The following is a 22,437-nucleotide window of genomic DNA, read 5'->3' on the forward strand; positions in this document are numbered from 1 at the left end:
TATACATATAAAAATTTATCATATGTCTTAACAGTTAATACATCTCTAATAAAATATACAAAAAGGAAAAAAATACAATAACAAGAAACTTAACAAGTTGAGCTTGTATTTTCTATTGGAATTCTAAGTAAGACTAAGTAATGTCTTCTAAAATATCTATAATTTCTAAACTCTACCAACATTAGAGCAAATTTCTGTCCTTCACTCTGTCACTAAGGTAATCACTAACTTCATAATATGACTGTAAGAAAAGTAATTTTAGAAAAAACAAATAAAAAGATACAATTTGTCTAGAAATCTAAATATCTAATTGTATGCCAGTCAATAGACTAAAAGTATTTGATTAAACATTCCTTTTACAATCTCATCGCATATTTATATATCATTTTTAAACTCCAACACTACATGGAGGTACAGTCAGCAACTAACATATATACTAACTTATATAATCTTCACAAAACTTGATATAATACAATATTAATAACTTATTAAATTGCTGTCAATATTGCAAGATGTATCAAAAAAATATTTGTGTACGGTACTTAGTTATACTTATATCAAATTAACAGAACTTTATCCAAATTGTATTGTCAAAATGTTTACATACATGTATTGTTTTAAACTAAAGTAGCACCCTCCCCAAGATTCATGTTTAAACATTTATGAATACTCAATAATTGTTCTTATTTATTAAATGTTCTCAAATAAGCAAATGTAGTGATTTAACAAGCCCTAGGTACTTACCACAGATATCAAAATACAACAGAAAAAAAGTCTTACACTATTTGAAACATGGTAGAAATATGGTGTTATAGTAAAGTCTGTACATTTTTACAGAAAAAACATGCTCGATCTCGATCTTGAATTGTGAATACTTCTGAAACTATTTATACATTTTTCTTCTTTAGTTTGAATTTTCGAAAATTTATAAACTTATCTGAAGGTGTGCGGTTTGAATAGAAATATATTATATTTTTATCATCATTCAATATTCATCAACTCAGTCTATATTTCATTAAACAAAATAATGAGAAAATTATGTGGAAAGATTTGTCTTCCACTAGGACTGAACTAGAAAATTTATGATAAACCTTCAAGACTTTTGTCAACTGCTCAATTTTGAGCTCTAGCATTTACTTCAGGTGTACAAAATATTTATCTAGTCCCCAAACTAGAACATAACTTCACCATCACCTATGTTTCTACAGCAAGTCATTGACATTAACACCGTGTTCCTTATTCCACTTTGACCCCTACAACAAGGTAACTGACACAGAAGGCAACCTGTTCATGAATTATTTAAATATCCGCCATCCCAACATGACCAAATTTACAGCTTATCTTATCATACACTTTAATTCAACAAGACACAATTTGTCTAGTAAACTTAGTAGTAAAATTTAACACCATACATATGTAATTCACTTTAGATGAGTTTCTACATACATTATTTCACAAAATGTCTTTAAAAATGTCTATCAAAAATTTTTAACATTCAAACTCTTAAAATAATTAAAATGGCGACCTTGTTTTATTTCAAAAGGAGATCTTCAGAAAAATTAAAAAATATTCAACATATATGCTTACTAAACCGAAATATGTCTGTTTTAACACCTATCTACAACTTAAAACTTTAAGTTGCCATGTATAAGCTTTAACTATCAGCTGTTTTAAACAGAGACAGTCTGGTCACAGTGACCTTGACTTCAACTTTATAATGTTGTAAACAGAGACAGTGTGGTTACTATGACTACCTTGTCCTCAACTTTATAATGTTGTCTGCTCGTTGCTGTCAAAAGTCACTCTAGAATGTAAAAGTTTACTAACTTCATTCAGAAGAGTTGTCTCTTCATTTACAACTTCCTCTCTCTCTGCTACACCTTCAGCTTCAGTATCGTTGGAATTTGCATTGGTATTTTCAGACTGATTCTCAATATCTTCCTCGTTGTCTTTGACTATATCTTCATCTATATCAGAGTCATATACCTTCACATCAGAAAATTTCACATGAGGTTCGTCATGTAAACTATCTCCATGGTGATTTTCTTCATCAGGACCTCCTTGTTTGTCAGGGTAGATTAACTCCTGCGATGTCAAAATCTGGATTTCTGTTGACGGGCCAGAAGGAACGTTATTTTTCGAATCCTTTACTACTGGCTTTGATGGCACTGTATAAAAAGTAAAGAAAAACATTCTTATAAACTTTTGTTCTGTTGATGAATTACAAAAGAGAAAATATCATGTCACTATACAATTACAGTTTTTATGTACTTCAAAATTTGAGGGCAGAACAATGACCAAAGGAAGAGATAAATATAATTATTGCAAGACAGAGACTGATCTAATTACAGCAAGAGTATAGAACAAAGATTCTTATTATAGCATTAAAAAATAATGGTAAATTTTACCTTTTACAGCATCATATATATCCACGACAGACATAGATGCAAACTCCATAGTCTCTGTAACTGCTGGGAAACTCTGAAAACAATTATATAATAATCTATCAACTTTTTGAATATCAAACATAGATAATGACAAGCTTATATCTACGGTTATGAAATCAGTTCTTTATCTTTTTACAGATTTTAATACAGCTAAGTAATCTAGTTATGACTAGTTTAGATCCCTCTTATCTGCTTTATTCTTGGTCAAAAATATCAAATATACTACATGTACTATCTAATTAACACACATAGGTATAATGAGGTGTTGATCATCATTTTATATGTCATTATTATACCCTATTCTTTAAGTTACCTATGTAAGTAACAGAAAGAGCATCCAAACACGGAGCTATCTGATTTGTACGAGGGAGTGTAGCCCCCTAGTATTAATCAAATTGAGGTGGTGTTTTGATGTTCTTTCTCTCTTGTATCATAGTCAAACATAAAAACACGTTCTCTGTTGTCACAGAAACCACAGAAAAAAGTAACCAATGAACGAGCATCTAAATATCATTTTTCTGCCACTTTCCCTTTTACTGCTGTCACAACAAGTAAACCCCAGCAAAAATGAGCCAATCAATGGGCATGCTCTGGAGTGCACTCTAGTTAACGCACTGTACATGTATATGCATACGATTTAACTCTGACAAGTTTTCAACTGAAAGGTCCCCAAACTATGATACAAATAAACCATATGGTCACCTTAGTGCAGTAATGGGTTAAGTCCTTCTAAATTAAATAGAAGTTAACTAGCTATTGCACTAAGGTGACCATATGGCAATATTCAAGTTATACTCTTGGAAAACAGACTATGTGAATTATAGGTCAGCTTAAAAAAATTATCACCATTTTCCTACAGTGATACTAATGCAGTAAGGTTTTGACCTCTTTTTGGTTATTTATGTTTATTGCAAGTGCTGTTTGCAATTTGTTAACTATTTTCTTTATTCACTTCACTATATTTTACTTTAAAATACATTTTTTAAATTTTTCATGAAAATTAACATAAATCATGAGGCATGTTTCTTTAAGGCCAGGTGTGTAAAACAACTTCCCCACAAATACTGATTGAAGGAATCAAAATTTTATATCAACTAGCAATATTATGTAATACCTATGATATATTATCAATGGAGAAGAACATAATAGAACAACAACTAGTATATACTAACATAGTTGACTGGCTGCCAGTTTCTCACTAAATCACTTATTACAACAGGTGTTATACTGAAAGGATACTAACTTAAAATACCAGAATCTGGCTAAGAAATTTGAAGGCGTCAAGTTCGGAGGAATTCTAGCTACTACTACATATTTTTGTTTATTAAGTGAAATTTTAACAATAAGAACCCAAAAGGAAGTGTCCGGTAGGGAGTGACCGTGGGTTCTTAATTGTTAAAATAGAACCGAACATTAAAAGCAGTTACTGTAGTGAAGACACATGGACCAAGTACTTATCTAGAATTTTACCAATGTTATGTCGTCCTAATAAGGTTAGGAACTTCATTCAAAACTCCTGATTATATTAAGTGTATAAGTGACAAAATTTGCCTGAGTTTAGATTAAGAGAAGCATTTTTTGAAGATTGGAGAGATTTCATTGGTGAACACTAAATCATTTTTGTGTGCAAAACAATTATCATTTAAACCATATGTACAAAGAACTTTAAATGGTAAAATTATAATGTGATAAAATAATAGCAAAATATCAAACATAAAACAGGTTATCAGTATGAAAAACTTCTCCCAAATGTTCTGTTTGTGGTCAAATGATTAAATTGATAAAAATTAACATAATCATGTTAGTAATCAGATGTTCCCATTAAAACTCATGTTACACTAATGTTGTACTACAGATGTAATTATCATCTAATTAACATGTAACCAAATCGTAATCTATGTCATCTTTTTCTATATCTTATTGAGATTGTCATTTTGCCAAAAACAATCTATTTACTGCCGCATTATATATACTATATCTTGTATGTTTATGTAAACATTTTTTTTCATTGAAAAAAAAAAATTGAAATCGTTCAAGGGTTATGTGAAATAGACTTGTGACTATGATTTGATGAAGGACAGGACTTCAGACCCAAATGAAGTGCTGTATATCTGATACATTACACCACATGATGTGATTTATGTTTATTTATATCACCCTCTGATATAGAACTTCTCAATAATTTGAGTCACTATAAATGTTTTTCAACATTATCACCAAGGTTAAAAAAGTTGGTTACTTTTTTTATTTCATTTATTTATTATTATTATTTATCATTTACTGGTATCATGAATTAATCTAAATGACAAGTATACCACATATCAATTGTTATCAAGGACACAAAAATTATTAATATTGCATGGTATACAACTGGTAAAAGCTGGGTTTATTTGTCACACACATTTAACTATGTGACAATTATGAAAGGTATTCTATTATTATAATTTGGTACCATATTAAAGCATTATTTCAGATAACATAATTTATATAAAACTTGAAGTAAAACTTTACCTGCTCCACTGTAGGGATTAGAAACATGAATATAGATCCAAGTATAGGGGGCGCTCCAGCTATATGAAATGCCAAGTTGTAGTTGCCCATTGTGTCATATAACTGACCTGTTCATAAAAGTTAAAGCAAAGTATTAATTATCAAAAAGATTTATCATATAAAAGACTTTTAAACTACTAAAACAATTTTTCACCTCATTGTTCAAGATAAATATTTCACCTCATTGTTCAAGATCAATTTTTTCACCTCATCATTCAAGATCAATTTTTCACCTCATTGTTCAAGATAAATTTTTCACCACATTGTTCAAGATAAATTTTTCACCTCATTGTTCAAGATAAATTTTTCACCTCATTGTTCAAGATATATTTTTCACCTCATTGTTCAAGATCAATTTTTTCACCTCATCATTCAAGATCAATTTTTCACCTCATTGTTCAAGATCAATTTTTCACCTCATAGTTCAAAATAAATTTTTCACCTTGTTGTTTAAGATAAATTTTCACCTCATCATTCAAGATCAATTTTTTCACCTCATCGTTTAAGATCATAACAACCTATCATGATTAGTTCATACTATACATGTATTTTTAGTATGTGCAGAAGTTCATTAATATGAATTATTAACTTAACTCTCAGACAGCTTTGTTAAGACTATAAAGATCTCCTTTCAGTTCATATGGAAACTAAATATTCAACATTTATATATAATGTAATACAGTATTTCAAGAACAGGGTATGTGATAATACAATGTATTCTTGCAAAGTTAAAATGACTGGTAATTGAAGTTTGAAGCAGAACAGACAACTAATGGCAGTGGTCTTGCCAGATCATTAACCTCTCATAGAAGTTCAATTTTTTTTTTTTAACGCTTTATTTAATGTTGCCGCCGGAAAGCCCATATGGGCGACCGTACACTCAAGTCGGGCCATCCTAGTGCGTCCCGCCAAGATTTTTTCGTTGATTTTTTTCCAGCTTTATTGGTGGAGGAAGACCCCAGGTGCCCCTCCGGGCATTATTTCAGGCACAAGCCGGCACCCGGGTAGAACCACCGACCTTCCGTAAGCAAGATGGACGGCTTCCTCACATGAAAGATTTCTACCCGAGTGAGGATCGAACCTACAGCGGTGAGGGACCTGTGATCTCAAGTCAGCGACCTTAACCACTCGACTACGGAGGCCCCAGAAGTTCAATAATGCCAGTACATGTATTATAAATTCCTCTTCAAAAGGAAATGGACATATTGGCTTCTAATAGGAATTTCTTATACATTTCTTTCTGGCTTTTCTCCCCTTATACAGTAGTAGACAGTAATGCAGATAAATAATAGCATAAGATTCTTCTTAGTGTACAAATTAGATGAAATTATGAAATATATTAGACATACTATACCTGCGACAGGTGGTCCAATAGTGAATGGTATACTGAATATACCCAGGAGGAATCCTATAGCTTGTGACGCCTCACCTGGACCGACTATATCAAATGCTATAGGACCAAGTAGACACACAAACACACCGTCACATACACCCATTATTAAACTGATCCCGATCAGTGCCCCAAAAGTTTTAGCAAATGGAATACACACTGTAGATATGCCGAGAACGAGGAACGCCAGCTGTTGCATCCTGATACGACTGAACCATGGTATATCAGCCAGTTTACCGCAGATGATCCGACTAACACCGGACGTTATACTGAGACATAGAATCAACCAGCTACCATCTTCACCTGGGAAATTATCCTTTGTATACTTTGGCTGAAAATATATATACAAATGTACATGTATTATTTATATAATCCTATGTTAAGATGCATAATTCTAAATTCATTTTATCAAGACAAAAATAGAGTCATCAATAAAGTCATTTTCTCAAACCCTTTGATAAGGGTTTTCTCAAGATGTGAAAATAGTGAACAATGAAATTAGCCACGGATGTCTGGGTGCATAACTCTTATGACATTCACATGTTATTTTTTTTGATAACAGTAACTAAAATATTAAGACCTTCCCATCTCTTATAGTTATAAACATTAGAATTAATTTTCCTTTAATCAAGTTGTGTATTTGGTCTATATGGTCATTTGTTTGTTTGGTTTGGTTTTACTGCACACCAACACAATTTCTAAAGGTCATATGATGTTGAAACAAGAAAGATGATTTTGGCTAACCAAGGGTGTTATCAAGTACAAGAAAGAGTCCGTGTATAACATAAAATAAGCAACATTCAATAAGTCAAAAGGTCTGTTATTTATCTACATTTGTTAGGTTTTAAATTACATCAACCATATTAAGGTCAAATGGTGACTTTCCAGCTTAAGTGGTTAAGGACGCCCTCAGGTGTCACTTCATATATTATTTCAGGCATAAGTAGGCACCTGAGTATAACCATTAACCTTTATCAAGCTTGCTGCATAGCTTCCTCACATGGAGTCGTTACATCAACTATCAATTGGTTTAAGGTCAGTTACCCTAACTACTAGGTCATGGAGGTCACAAGGTCACAACAAGTAGGTCAAGACTTCCAAGATGATGAAAGTAAGACTGACTTAAAAGTCTTGCCCTACAGGTGGTTGTGTTAAAGTATGATGATGGTCCATTAAAAAAATCAAATAAAATACAATAATTTGACTTTCAAGGTCATTTATATGTCATGTTCAGCCTGGTCTACTGTGAATGCCTTATCTAAAGAATAATTGTATCCATCTATGAAGACAGTACAAATAAATAAAAAGAAAATTAAATAAAAAAGTATGATCAATGTTTTCTGACGGTGATGATACCATAGCTGTAGCAATAGCTCACATTTATACTTTAAAAACGTTGAGCTAAAAAGAAAAGAAAAAAATCATAGATTGTACAGGTACAGTTTGTATAACACTTCACATGATGATAGATTGTATTTAAGTGCTTGTACCATCATGTGGCTAATACAATGACTTCAGATTTTACAATCATATGATTTGTTGTTACTTGTGTTTTTACTATATATGGAAAATAAACAATTAAGCGTATGGCAAATAAAACAATTAAGTCTATACACATACTCAGGAAGGGATATTTTATTGTGGTTGTAAATGATCATGAGTAAACAAAGTTTTGTAATTTGTCATGTGTCTTCATCATAATTGTTGGTTCTATTCAGGTGCCCGTTCGTGTCTGAAATAATGCACGAAAGGGCATCTGAGGTCTTCCTCCACCAGTAAAGCTGGAATGTCACCAAATGACCTATACTGTGTCGGTGTGACGTAAAACCCAAACAAACAAACAAACAATCATCATAATTGTACATTTCACATATTGCTAATTAAACAATGATATATAGATGTGTAATGTAAATCAACATTTAAATGTTGTAAAGCTATATCTTATGAAATATTTTCATAAAATTTATTGGTTCCATAATCATATGGATGATTCTCAAATGAGTTGTAACTTACTAACATAGAATGTCTCTTGTTTTTTAGTGTACCGTAACACAAGAATATTCTGCATACTGACCAAAAACTTCAAAACATACTGACCAAATAACTTCAAAACATACTGACCAAAAAACTTCAACATGTACTGACCAAATAACTTCAAAACATACTGACCAAATAACTTCAAAACGTACTGACCAAATACATTGTAACTTCAAAACATACTGACCAAATAACTTTAAAGGGTACCAACCAAATAACTTCAAAAGGTACTGACCAAATAACTTCAAAAAGTACTGACCAAATAACGTCAAAACATACTGACCAAATAACTTCAAAACATACTGACCAAATAACTTCAAAACTTACTGAAAAAAATAACTTCAAAACATACTGACCAAATAACTTCAAAAGGTACTAAACAAATAACTTCAAAATGTACTGACCAAATAACATCAAAAATACTGACCAAATAACTTCAAAACATACTGACCAAATAACTTCAAAGGGTACCAACCAAATAACTTCAAAACATACTGACTAAATAACTTCAAAACATACTGACCAAATAACTTCAAAAAGTACAGACCAAAAAACTTCAAAACATACATGTACTGACCAAATAACTTCAAAATGTACTGACCAAATAACTTCAAAACGTACTGACCAAATAACTTTAAAACATACTGACCAAATAACTTCAAAACATACTGACCAAATAACTTCAAAAGGTACTGACCAAATAACTTCAAAATGTACTGACCAAATAACTTCAAAACATACTGACCAAATAACTTCAAAACATACTGACCAAATAACTTCAAAACATACTGACCAAATAACTTCAAAAGGTACTTAACAAATAACTTCAAAACGTACATGTACTGACCAAATAACTTCAAAACGTACTGACCAAATAACTTCAAAACATACTGACCAAATAACTTCAAAACATACTGACCAAATAACTTCAAAACATACTGACCAAATAACTTCAAAACATACTGACCAAATAACTTCAAAACATACTGACCAAATAACTTCAAAAACTTCAAAAATGTACTGACCAAATAACTTCAAACATACTGACCAAATAACTTCAAAACATACTGACCAAATAACTTTCAAAACGTACATTACTGACAAATAACTTCAAAACGTACTGACCAAATAACTTCAACACTTACTGATAAAATACCTTCAAAATGTACCAACCAAATAACTTCAAAACATACGGACCAAATAACTTCAAAACATACTGACCAAATAACTTCAAAACATACTGACCAAATACCAATAAAATTACTACAAAACATACTGACCAAATAACTTCAAAAAGTACTGACCAAATAACTTCAAAACGTACATGTACTGACCAAATAACTTCAAAACGTACTGACCAAATAACTTCAAAACTTACTGAAAAAAATAACTTCAAAACATACTGACCAAATAACTTCAAAAGGTACTGACCAAATAACTTCAAAATGTACTGACCAAATACAAATGTAACTTCAAAACATACTGACCAAATAACTTCAAAAGGTACTGACCAAATAACTTCAAAACATACTGACCAAATAACTTCAACACCTACTGACCAAATAACTTCAAAACGTACTGACCAAATAACTTAAAAACATACTGCTAAAATAACTTCAAAACATACTGACCAAATAACATCAAAACTTACTGACCAAATTACTTCAAAACATACTGACCAAATAACTTCAAAGGGTACCAATAAAATTACTTCAAAACATACTGACCAAATAACTTCTAAAAGGACTGACCAAATAACTTCAAAATGTACTGACCAAATAACTTCAAAACATACAGACCAAATTACTTCAAAAGGTACTGACCAAATAACTTCAAAACGTACATGTACTGACCAAATAACTTCAAACATGATACTGACCAAATAACTTCAAAAGGTACTGACCAAATAACTTCAAAACGTACTGACCAAATAACTTCAAAACGTACTGACCAAATAACTTCAAAACATACTGACCAAATAACTTCAAAAGGTACTTAACAAATAACTTCAAAACGTACATGTACTGACCAAATAACTTCAAAATGTACTGACCAAATAACTTCAAAACATACAGACCAAATTACTTCAAAAGGTACTGACCAAATAACTTCAAAACGTACATGTACTGACCAAATAACTTCAAACCATACTGACCAAATAACTTCAAAAGGTACTGACCAAATAACTTCAAAACGTACTGACCAAATAACTTCAAAACGTACTGACCAAATAACTTCAAAACATACTGACCAAATAACTTCAAAATGTACTGACCAAATAACTTCAAAACGTACTGACCAAATAACTTCAAACCATACTGACCAAATAACTTCAAAACGTACTGACCAAATAACTTCAAACCATACTGACCAAATAACTTCAAAAGGTACTGACCAAATAACTTCAAAACGTACTGACCAAATAACTTCAAAACGTACATGTACTGACCAAATAGCAAACAGTATAGACCATGAAGAGACCACAAAGATGAGCCGGCTGATCTGGTCTACACTGGTCTACACTGGTCGCATCAGTAGAATCTGTTGCTACCAGCGGGGTAAAAGTTTAAGATGATATTGTGGACATTCAACTTACTATGAGAACAAATTTTCTTTGCATATCAAAATATTGTGTAAAATGAAGTTTGAAAAGAAACCATTATTTATCAAAACTGTACCACGGAATAATCAAATTAATAATCTGGAAGTTTACATGTACTTGATCTAGTTATAAACTGGTTCAGTCAATTATAGGGCAAACAAGGTCAAAATCTGACATAAATTATTTAATGAAAAGATAAAAGACACAAAAAGACAATACCTGTCTGAAATCATAGGTTGTCATAAATATAACAATATAAAAGTCATATTTTATAGGGGAATAATTTTCTTACTGCAAAACAGAAGCTGAAATCTTTCAGCTGTTCAAATTTGTCTTTTTTGCTAAATCATAATTTTTGGCCGGGTTGCACTGGTGCAAACCTGGGTTATAGTATGGTGAATGTCGGGTGGCGGGCGGGCGGGCGGTGGGCGAGCAGGAAAAAAACTTTTCGTAACAGTTTTCTCAGCAACTACTTTTCACAGCCTCTTGATGTTTGGCATACAGCATTGACAAGTTGTCCCATATTGTGGGATTTGATTTCATGTCTGTCGCTCATCCACTTACTGTTTATCAACTTAGTTAAATTTCTGACATTAATGGTCAATGCTTGGAAATTTTCGTAACATTTTTCTCAGCATTACTACTTATCACAGCCTGTTGATATTTGGCATACAGTATTGACACATGGTCCCATACTGTGGGATTCAATTTCAGATCTGTCGCTCATCAACTTTCGATTTATCAACTTAGTTAAATTTTTCACATTAATGGTCAATGGTAGGAAATTTTCGTAACAGTTTTTTTTCAGCAACTACTATTGACAGCCTCTTGATATTTGGCATACAGCATTCACATGCGGTTCCATACCGTGGGATCAGATGTCAGGTCTGTTACTTATCCACTTCCTTTTACTGACTTTTAATAGTTAAATTTTCGACATTAGTACTAATGGTCATTAGTAGGAAATTTTCGTAACAGTTTTCTGAGCAAAGTTCTACTTATCACAGCCTTTTCATTTTTTGCATACAGCATTGACACATGGTCCCATAATGTGGGATTTGATTTCAGGTCTGTTGCTCATCCACTTCCTGTTTACTGCCTTAGTTAAATTTTCAACATTTATGGTAAATGGTAGGAAATTTTTGTAACAGTTTTCTGAGCAACTACTTATCACAGCCTCTTGATATTTGGCATACAGCACTGACACGTAGTTCCATACCTTGGGATTTTATTTCAGGTTTGTTGCTCATCCTTTTCCTGTTTACTGAATTTGTTAAATTTTCGACATTAATGGTCAGTGGTAGATTTTTTCCTTAACAACACAGCATCATGATATTTGGTATGCAACCTGGCCTTTTCTGTCTTTGACCCATTTTTAAATTCTGCACAAGTGAAATTGTTATATACTATATGCATGGGACAAATTGTTCTTACATAAATGTGGTATGAGAAAAAATGTTGAAACATACATGTAGTATGGGGAAAATTGTTTGAACATACATGTAGTATGGGGAAAATTGTTTGAACATACATGTAGTATGGGGAAAATTGTTTTATTAACATACATGTACATGTAGCATTTAACATATATATAGTATGGGACATATTGTTTTAACATACATGAAGCAAGGGTTAAATTGTTTTAACATACATGTAGCATGGGACAAGTTGTTCTAACATAAATCAAGACTTAAAATTTGACAGCAAAACGCTATATATCATGCAGCTAATAGAATATTGTGCTAAAACATCAGTACATTTACACTGATATCTTATTTTACATTGACAGGCTTCAACTGGATTTAATTACAGTTCAATCCTTAGTGGTGCCCTCAAAACAATTAAATGCTTAATTATAGGATATTTAAATGCCAAATTCCAGGAGGTAAATGACATTTGAAAGACCTGGATATACAGTCATTCTATCATAAATGACTATATAATAGATTATGAACTTTGTCCTGAGATTAGTCTACAGCTGATTTTATATTTGAATTATCATTTTAAAGGTCACTCTTCTAGTAGGTCAGTATTTATAGCACATTCAGACAGAAATAAAACTGCAAATACATGTACTGGCATACTGTATACTATTATTTTCATAAATTTTAGTCAGTTTTAAAATGTTTACATAAATATACATTTTAATTGTTAAAGGTAAACTGATATTTTTACATTGTTTAATTTATTTTTTATGCTTTTTGGAAGCTTACTCAACAATGAAAAATTATATATTTTAAAATGATATGTTTCAAGATCTGTACAAATATTCACACAAACAAAATTAACAAAAGCTTAACATTAAATGAACATCGAATAATTAAAATACCATAATATAATTTATTATACTAATATGAAGGCCAGACCTGCATGGATCCAGGATTTTTTCATCAGAGGGGGGCACAAAATTTCATAAGTGTTAGTTTATATTATAATTATTATAAGGGGTTTTGCAGTAGAATGGAGGTGGAGAGACATAGTTACATATAAGTAAGATTTTCACTAAAAAAACTTAAATGTCAATCATTATTTTTTATGATTTCCAAGGTCAAAATACAAAATTAAAACCTGCAGACATTTAAGATAATGCTACAATCACAGTCAGAGATACCATCTCAATGAATCACCTATCTCTACAGATACTACACCTACAATCTGTTGTACAAGTTATTACATATTTTTATAGATAACCTCATTATGAATATTCAATATTCACTGTCTTAAATCAAGAGCATAAATCTACTGTCCTTCAATATATTTTTTTTTAATTTGGTTGGATTTTAGGTTATCCCAAAATAGCTGGAAAAGGTCCTGTAACTAGTATTCACCAGATGACATAATTTTACAACTTTGACATTTTAACATTTTAAAATAGATTTCAATTGCAAAAAATGAAATATCAACCTATTTTAGAAGAAGTGACCTTTAATGTTCTTAAAATAGAACTGAACAGCGCCTGATAATTTTATGATATATACATGGACATTTTGATTTCTGATCAGGCAGAATGTAAAAATACAACATTGCTTTCGATGACCTTGAAGTTGATAAAGGTTACTTTCTCAAATTAGCATACAATTAAATCTACATAAGCTATCAGTGTCAACTTAAACAAAACATACTTGAAAGTTTCTATAAATTGATTAGCATTATTCTGGTTAAACATTTATTCTGGTTAAACATTAAGTCATACACATTGTTAAGTTCATCACAACAGCAAAAGGTTTATAATACAATCACTGTACAGCCAGCATCGTTGGATACCCATGGCCAAGCCATTTATCAGCTGTGGGATTTTTCGCTGATATCCAGTTGATAAGAGGTGTGTCAAAGACAGCTTTTTATTGGTTGCCTCAAGATTTCATGAGGGTATTAAAACCAATCAAAACACTTATTCTATACGATGTACATGTTATGTAACATGTTAATCAATCGTGCATATCCCATGATGTACAGCCAGCATCAATTGTTTATTGTTACTGAATTATAACATGCTTATAGTCAACATTAGAGAGGAATTCTCACAAAAAGGAACAAGTTCTTTAATGTAAGGAATCTACTGATTTTGCTGGTATATGTAGTCAGTCATACAGCAGTATAAACAGATGTCCCATGCAGGATTTGAACCCGCACATATCATTGCCATTGGTTACTATATGTGAAAAATGAAAAAGATATAAAATAATCCAGGTACTACAACCTGCTTACTCATGCAAATTTTCATTGTGACATTGACCTGGCTTCAAGCATGCACTGCAGTATTAGATTTTGCATACAAGTTTTTTTATTGCAAAGCAAATTTGATGAACAGTATGAAACCAAACAACTATATTTACATGTATATATATATCTATATATCTAGAGATCATTAACAAAAGTTCATGTCTTAATAATGTTTCAAATTACACTGACACTATTTATAAACTAGAAACTATGCATGTGGAGTGGTAATCTTAAATAAGTTAGGATAACTAGTTACTTGACACGCTGGGTTATCATAATACATTTGTATAATGTACATCTCACTGATATAAATATCTCACGATGATAACACATATAAAACTGAATGGAAAATTTTTCAACTACTTTTCAAGCAGGCAAGAAGTTGATATTTTAATGGGGCACTATTTATGATTTAAAGAACCAATTAAGAATTTTTCCAAAAGTTACTCTTCTGACATTCAACATTTAATTACATGTATATTGAAAGAAAGACTGGGTGCAATATCACAGCATTAATTAAATATGTATGCAGGTTTAATATCATTTATTGCGAGAATATAAACATGTACTTCAATGTCTGTGATTTATTGTGGCCACATTAACACATGCTACCTTGGATCACTGTTTGATTTATTGTGAGCACATTAGCACTTGCTACCTTGGATCACTCTATGATTTATTGTGAGCACATTAGCACATGCAATTTGTTCACTGTTTAATTTATTGTGAGCACATTAGCACATGCAACTTGGATCACTTGTTTGATCTATTGTGAGCACATAAGCACATGCAACTTGGATCACTGTTTGATTTAATGTGGCCACATTAACACATGCTACCTTGGATCACTGTTTGATTTATTGTGAGCACATTAGCACTTGCTACCTTGGATCACTGTTTGATCTATTGTGAGCACATTAGCACTTGCTACCTTGGATCACTCTATGATTTATTGTGAGCACATTAGCACTTGCTACCTTGGATCACTCTATGATTTATTGTGAGCACATTAGCACATTGCTACATGGGATCAATGTATGATTTATTGTGAGTACATAGCACTTGCTACCCGGGATCAATGTATGATTTATTGTGAGCACATTAGCACTTGCTAACTTGGATCACTGTTTGATTTATTGTGAGCACATTAGCACATGCTATCTTGGATCACTGTATGATTTATTGTGAGCACATTAGCACATTGCTACCCGGGATCAATGTATGATTTATTGTGAGCACATTAGCACATGCTACTTTGGATCACTCTATGATTTATTGCGAGCACATTAGCACATGCAACTTGGATTACTCTATGATTTATTGTGAGTACATTAGCACATGCAACTTGGATCACTATTTGATCTATTGTGAGCACATTAGCACTTGCTACCGGGATCAATGTATGCTTTATTGTGAGCACATGAGCACAAGCTAACTTGGATGACTCTATGATTTATTGTGAGCACATTAGCACTTGCTACCTTGGATCACTGTTTGATTTATTGTGAGCACATTAGCACATGCTACTTTGGATCACTCTATGATTTATTGCGAGCACATTAGCACATGCAACTTGGATCACTGTTTGATCTATTGTGAGTACATAGCACTTGCTACCCGGGATCAATGTATGATTTATTGTGAGCACATTAGCACATGCTATCTTGGATCACTGTATGATTTATTGCGAGCACATAAGCACTTGATTCCTTGGATCAATATTTGATCTATTGTGAGCACATTAGCACTTCCTACCTGGGATCAATGTATGATTTATTGTGAGCACATTAGCACTCACTGTGTGATTTGTTGTGAGCACATTAGCACATGCTACCTGAGATCACTGTATGATCTATTGTGAGCGCATTAGCACTTGCTAACTTGGATCACTGTTTGATCTATTGTGAGCACATTAGCACATGCTAACTTGGATCACTGTTTGATCTATTGTGAGCACATTAGTACTTGCTACCCAGAATCAATGTAAGATTTATTGTGAGCACATTAGCACTTGCTAACTTGGATCACTGTTTGATCTATTGTGAGCACATTAGTACTTGCTACCCAGAATCAATGTAAGATTTATTGTGAGCACATTAGCACTTGCTAACTTGGATCACTGTTTGATTTATTGTGAGCACATTAGCACATGCTACTATAGATCACTGTATGATTTATTGTGAGCACATTAGCACATGCTACTATGGATCACTGTATGATTTATTGTGAGCACATTCTATTTACACGTAACTTGAATCCTTATTTGTTATCATACAGAAAGTAGAAGTGTTATTAACCCACTGTGAATTTAATTACATACAATAAATAGTTTACATGCAGGTAACAAACAAACCCAGTGAGGAGTGTGACAACACTATTGTTGATATCTAATACAGAATAATACAAAGGACAGTGGTATTGTCACAAACACTAAGCTTATATGAATAATTTAACGTGGACATGACAACATTTATGTGCATACATCATATATGTATACCATTGGGTAATTATGCTGCATCAACAAAAAGATCAATCTCATTATTGAAATAGTAGGAGACTGTACTTCTTGACTGTTATTGCAGATGTAAATAATTTTATCTTGCAGATGTAAACAATTTTAACAACAATTTTATTACAAAAATGTGAAGTTTACATATCACTGATGATCAGTAGTATATTTCTGTGCAGAATAGATAAAATAGAATGCACAGTTTCAATATCCTTGGAAAGTATTTAACTACTGGGCTTGTCTTACCATGTTGCCTCTTTAAATAAAGTTATAATTATTACTATCATTATTATTTTTATCACTGACCATTTTAAATAACCAAGTAATATGTCATGTTGAAAATATTGGAAAGTAAGAGATCAATTCAAGGCAATTGATCCTGTCAGTATGTATTTACTTATCATAGATTTATGTTTATATATTTATGATGGTCATGTAACATAAACATGTTATAGCAATATAAATATATTGATATAGGATTCCAATGATAAAATTACCCTAAGGATACAAAACTTGCTGTAAGTGTTTAGAAATCTGGTACATTTTATTTTCTATCATCTCATGAGATTTGTTATAAATGGAACAGAGACAATGTTTCACCAGACAAGTACATGTACATGTACAATGTATAGCTGACTGAGACAGAAATTAGTTTAGTATATGCTAACTTTTTTTAGTTTGATTTTGTTGGAAGCTACTGTATAAGCTTATTGAAACACTTTTGAATCAATTCCTGTAACCAACCAGTTTTAAGCAATCAGAATGAGTATAAAATTTTTTGCTCACAGAAACAACAACTTTCCCCTGATGGGGTCTGAACCTTACGCTGCCAGCAATCTTAATAGATTACTAGTCTGATGTGTTGACCACTCGGCCACACGGAGACAGAAATTCAGAAGTCCAAATGATTCATCTACTTATAGCTCAAAGAATGCAAGAAAAGGCAAACTGATGTCACACTCCACAAGTCTGGAGATTTGTGTCACAAGGTGTAAACTATCTCATACATACACACATAAAAAGTTCATAAACATGACAAATATGTATACTTACCAGATGAAAAAATGGAACAAAATATCCAAACAGCGCCACACCAAGGGAGACAACCCATGTAACATACGCTCGATTCTTCCATATTTTCACATTAAGGAACTTTTTAGTCCATGTACAGCAATCATTACAGTGCTCATATACACTTTCTGTAGACAGTGTCATAGCTGCAAGATGATCTTCTTTAAAAAACAATGGTTTCCACGACAACGAAAATATGATTAACATAAAATGAAGACCTGCTAAGAATAGAAAACAGTACTTAATGTCCACCTTTGACAAAAGATATGGTAAAATCCTAGTTAATCCTATGGTGAACACAGAACTACCAAATGAAACTATTCCGTTGACTAGCCCCATATGTTTCCTGAAATAATGTCCAAGAATCACAAGGGATGGGGAATAGACCATCGAAGACCCCACACCAAGAATGAGCCCGTATGTTACATATAGTAACTCCAGCTTTTGTATGAAGGCTGTTGCAATAAGTCCAATTGTTGCAAGGACCGCCCCAGTTACAGCAGTCTTGCGTATTCCAAATCGGTCACTCATAATGCTTGATACAGTACACATCAAAAATGTAACCCCGGTACATGTTGAACCAACAAAAGCTGAAACATATAAAATAAAAATATGTTACTTCATTTACTTAAATATTCATCTTTAGAGGTTCTTCATGACCAAATATATAAACATAAATATATATAAATATAAACAAAAATAAATACATGTATAAATATAAACATGTACGGTACCTATACTGGGCTATGGATAAAAATTTTCTAGTTTTAGAAAAGTTAATTAGATACAGCTGATCAATGTATTATGTTTAAAAAATATATATATATATGACCTTTTTTGGTTTGGTTTTATGTTGCATCATAGAGGTCACTTCCCTGCTGTATTGTTTCATTGGTGTAGGAAGACCTCAGATACATACATGTATATTACATGTGTATCTGTATAAATGACTTACTTTTTTGCTAAATACATGTTATTAGTACAAAATATAAAATGTAAGTAGTCAAAGTTCTGTAAATTGTTACAGCCTTCTTCTGGGTAATTAATAATATCTACTTGGTAAAATAAATTTCTTTTTCCATTTATAACATTAATATGCCAAATGTGATTGTATGAATTCAATTTGAATTTCTTCCTTTCAATATTTAAAGAATAAAAAGCTTTCTTCTTACTCTTCAAACTGTGTTACTGTCATATTGCACCTTATTATTTCTTTAGTAAACATCTCTTCTTTCAGTTGACATAAAAAGTATGACCCATATATAACCCATATATAATGTTAACTTATTATATATCTATAAATAAATTATAAAAGAGTAAACTAAATCATCAGACATCTACAGTTTCATGCTGGCTGTGAATTTAAATGGTTGGATTATAGATACCTGTACAGTAAAAATACAGACTAAAAGTCATATTAGATTGTGTAATATAAAACTAGAGTATAAACAAAATATTAAGTCTAAACTCCTTATCTTGCTAACATTATAGTTTTTTACATGGTCAAATATAAATGGAAATTAATGGTCGTAACTTACTCTATTTCATTTGCTATACATTTCTTTACAAGTACAATAATTTAATTACCGGGTACCTTGTTACATGTAACAAATTGATCAAAATAATCTTAACAACTGCATTGTTTTTGTTGTTGATTTTTTACTGAATTATTTTTAATTACCAGTACATTACAATCCATTAAAAAAAATTCCACAATTATAGAACTCATTTCAGAATATGTATTCATTATCATTTTATGCAATTAATGTACATTGTAAGAAATCAAATCATTGCATTTTTTAAGCAGCATTTTCTTAAACTAAATTACTTAAGATTTGTAAGATGTTTCTATTATAAATTTGTCAATCTAAATATTATAAATAAGAGAATCACCATAAATGATATATGAGATCACTTTAAAGTAGATTGGTAGATTAATAAAAGAAAATACGGATCTGGGTTAAGTGCTGACTTACAATTACCATACGATACTATGAGTCTTAAAAAAAAAAATTATGCTTCACCTGGGACATAGATACATATAATGCATTTGCTTCTGGTTTACATTTACATATTATATTTACTGTATGTAATTTTTACTTGTGTATTGAGAAGAATTTAAAATGAACAGTATACCTGTTTTCAATGAAACTTCTGGATCATCTTTACTGTAGTGATCACGCATTTGAACATAGACAATTCCAAATGTATTTATGATACCGAACACTGTTCCATTAGCCCACAAAGATGTGAGGCACACAATCCAGCCCCATCCACCATCAGGAGGTACAAAAGCATCTTGATTACTGTTAGACTTGACAGCTTCAGTTTTATCTTCTTCTGTATGCAACAAGTCATTGTTCTGCAAATCATTTTGGTCTGTGTTCTTTTTCTGCCAAAAATACCTCTTCTCAACTTTACCTGATTTTCCCATTGTATCCAGTATTTTTTTATAATCCAAGAAAAGTAATTATAGATTCTTTATCAATTTACATTACAAGTTTCAACTCATTATTATGCTTCAAGTGAAGTGTTAGATTTAATCACTAAGTATATATAATTGTACTACACTCCTCTGCCTGCATAATAATTTGTGAAGCAGGTCAATTTGTGAAATGGAGATAGTGTAATCTGCCTTATGGTAACAAGTGTAATTTTATATTATATTACAATATGTAGTACTGTACTGTACTGTCAATATTCTAATTTCTACCCACAAATCTTGATAATCCGTCTGCATTGTTTTAAACTTATGTCCAGAATAGAAGTAAATCTTTCAACCTTAACATGCTTAAAGCAAACAAAAAAAAAGTGTTGCAATTAGTAAGTTTTGTTCCTTCCTCTCATAGAATACTATCGCTACTGTCAGACTGTTGTTTACAAAAGTCAGCTGTTTTGTAGTGCAGTACATGTACACTACAGTATAATAAGGTCAAGAGTAGCAATTTCAAGGTCGATCTAAATATAATAAAGCGTACCATGCACAAATTTATGTGCACTTCAATTAACTGTAGAAAAACCTGCACGTAAAGTTTAAACTGTTACTTATCACGGTATCTTTTTGGATATTTCAATAATGTATCCTGCCAGATGCTGAAACTTTAAAGTGACATCAAATAACAGAATTGCATGCAAACGAAATATTAATTATACATCTAACGTTGCGTGCAACTGTCGTGAACATTGCGTGGCTGATCAATGCCAAATTGCCAATGTTGAAGATCGTACAAAGTTATTTAATTATAGATCTAAATATATTTTTTGTTTATTTTTTTGAGCTGATTGATAATTTTTTACGTAATCTAAGAAGAAAAGTAACGTTACATGTTGCTAAAATATCATCTTAAATTTATTTGATATTTTATAAATGATGTTTCTGAAGATTTAAATTCACATGTCGGTTCTTTACTAATTTCAAATAAAATGGGTTTTTGGAAGGATTCAAACGAGCTGTGTAAACCCTTCTCGCTACAATTAAACGTGTCTCGTAACTCGTTACAGTATACATGTAGGTTGCTATACGCTAATTATGCAAGGCGAAAATAAAATGAATATATTAATGACATGATGTTTTTAAAAATCTTTAAACTTGGGAAAAAGGAGATAAATATTTCAGAAAATTATGTTTGTTGAAAAGTTATCTATGTCTCTGTTCAGAATATTTGCCAATACGGCGCCAATTTGAAAATGCACTTAAATTAAACATCAAATATTTGTAAATAACATCGTGAAATTTTAAAATATTTTTACATGATACGATTAATATCGCTATAAAATCAATTTCTATCTTGTCATTTAACAATGCATAAATTTAAAAAAGCTCATGAAACTCGGACCTATTTTCAAATATGAGCAGTAGAAAAAAATCCTAATTTCATTGCAAAACTATAAAATTGTTACTTTTTAAAATATAATGTAGCCAGGGTTAGTTTTTATTATTTTTTGATTGAAAAAAAAATTGATTTATTTTGATTTTTGATTGATTTTTTGATTCATTTATTAACATTAAATTATAATTTGATTTCTGAATGGTGATGTACTGTGCCAGATCACGGTCGGTAGATAACCCAATCACATGACTCAACCGAGACATCATTTTTCGTAAATG

At 31.5% G+C, this 22,437-nt stretch overlaps 1 protein-coding gene across 1 annotated transcript; it reads right to left on the bottom strand.

Annotated features, from left to right (window-relative positions):
- Positions 1 to 1,767: 1,767 nt before the first annotated feature.
- Positions 1,768 to 21,522, bottom strand: LOC132759533 (monocarboxylate transporter 10-like). The gene is made up of 6 exons (XM_060751322.1): positions 20,466 to 21,522; positions 18,312 to 18,919; positions 6,352 to 6,718; positions 4,959 to 5,065; positions 2,409 to 2,481; positions 1,768 to 2,168 (listed from the first exon to the last, which is right to left on the bottom strand). Exons 1-6 carry the CDS (start codon positions 20,761 to 20,763, stop codon positions 1,768 to 1,770), a joined length of 1,854 nt encoding a protein of 617 aa, XP_060607305.1. The 5' UTR covers positions 20,764 to 21,522.
- Positions 21,523 to 22,437: the final 915 nt, after the last annotated feature.

Source organism: Ruditapes philippinarum, unplaced genomic scaffold (assembly GCF_026571515.1).
Source record: "Ruditapes philippinarum isolate M1 unplaced genomic scaffold, ASM2657151v2 ctg5185_1_1_1_1, whole genome shotgun sequence".
NCBI classification, from domain to species: domain Eukaryota; kingdom Metazoa; phylum Mollusca; class Bivalvia; order Venerida; family Veneridae; genus Ruditapes; species Ruditapes philippinarum.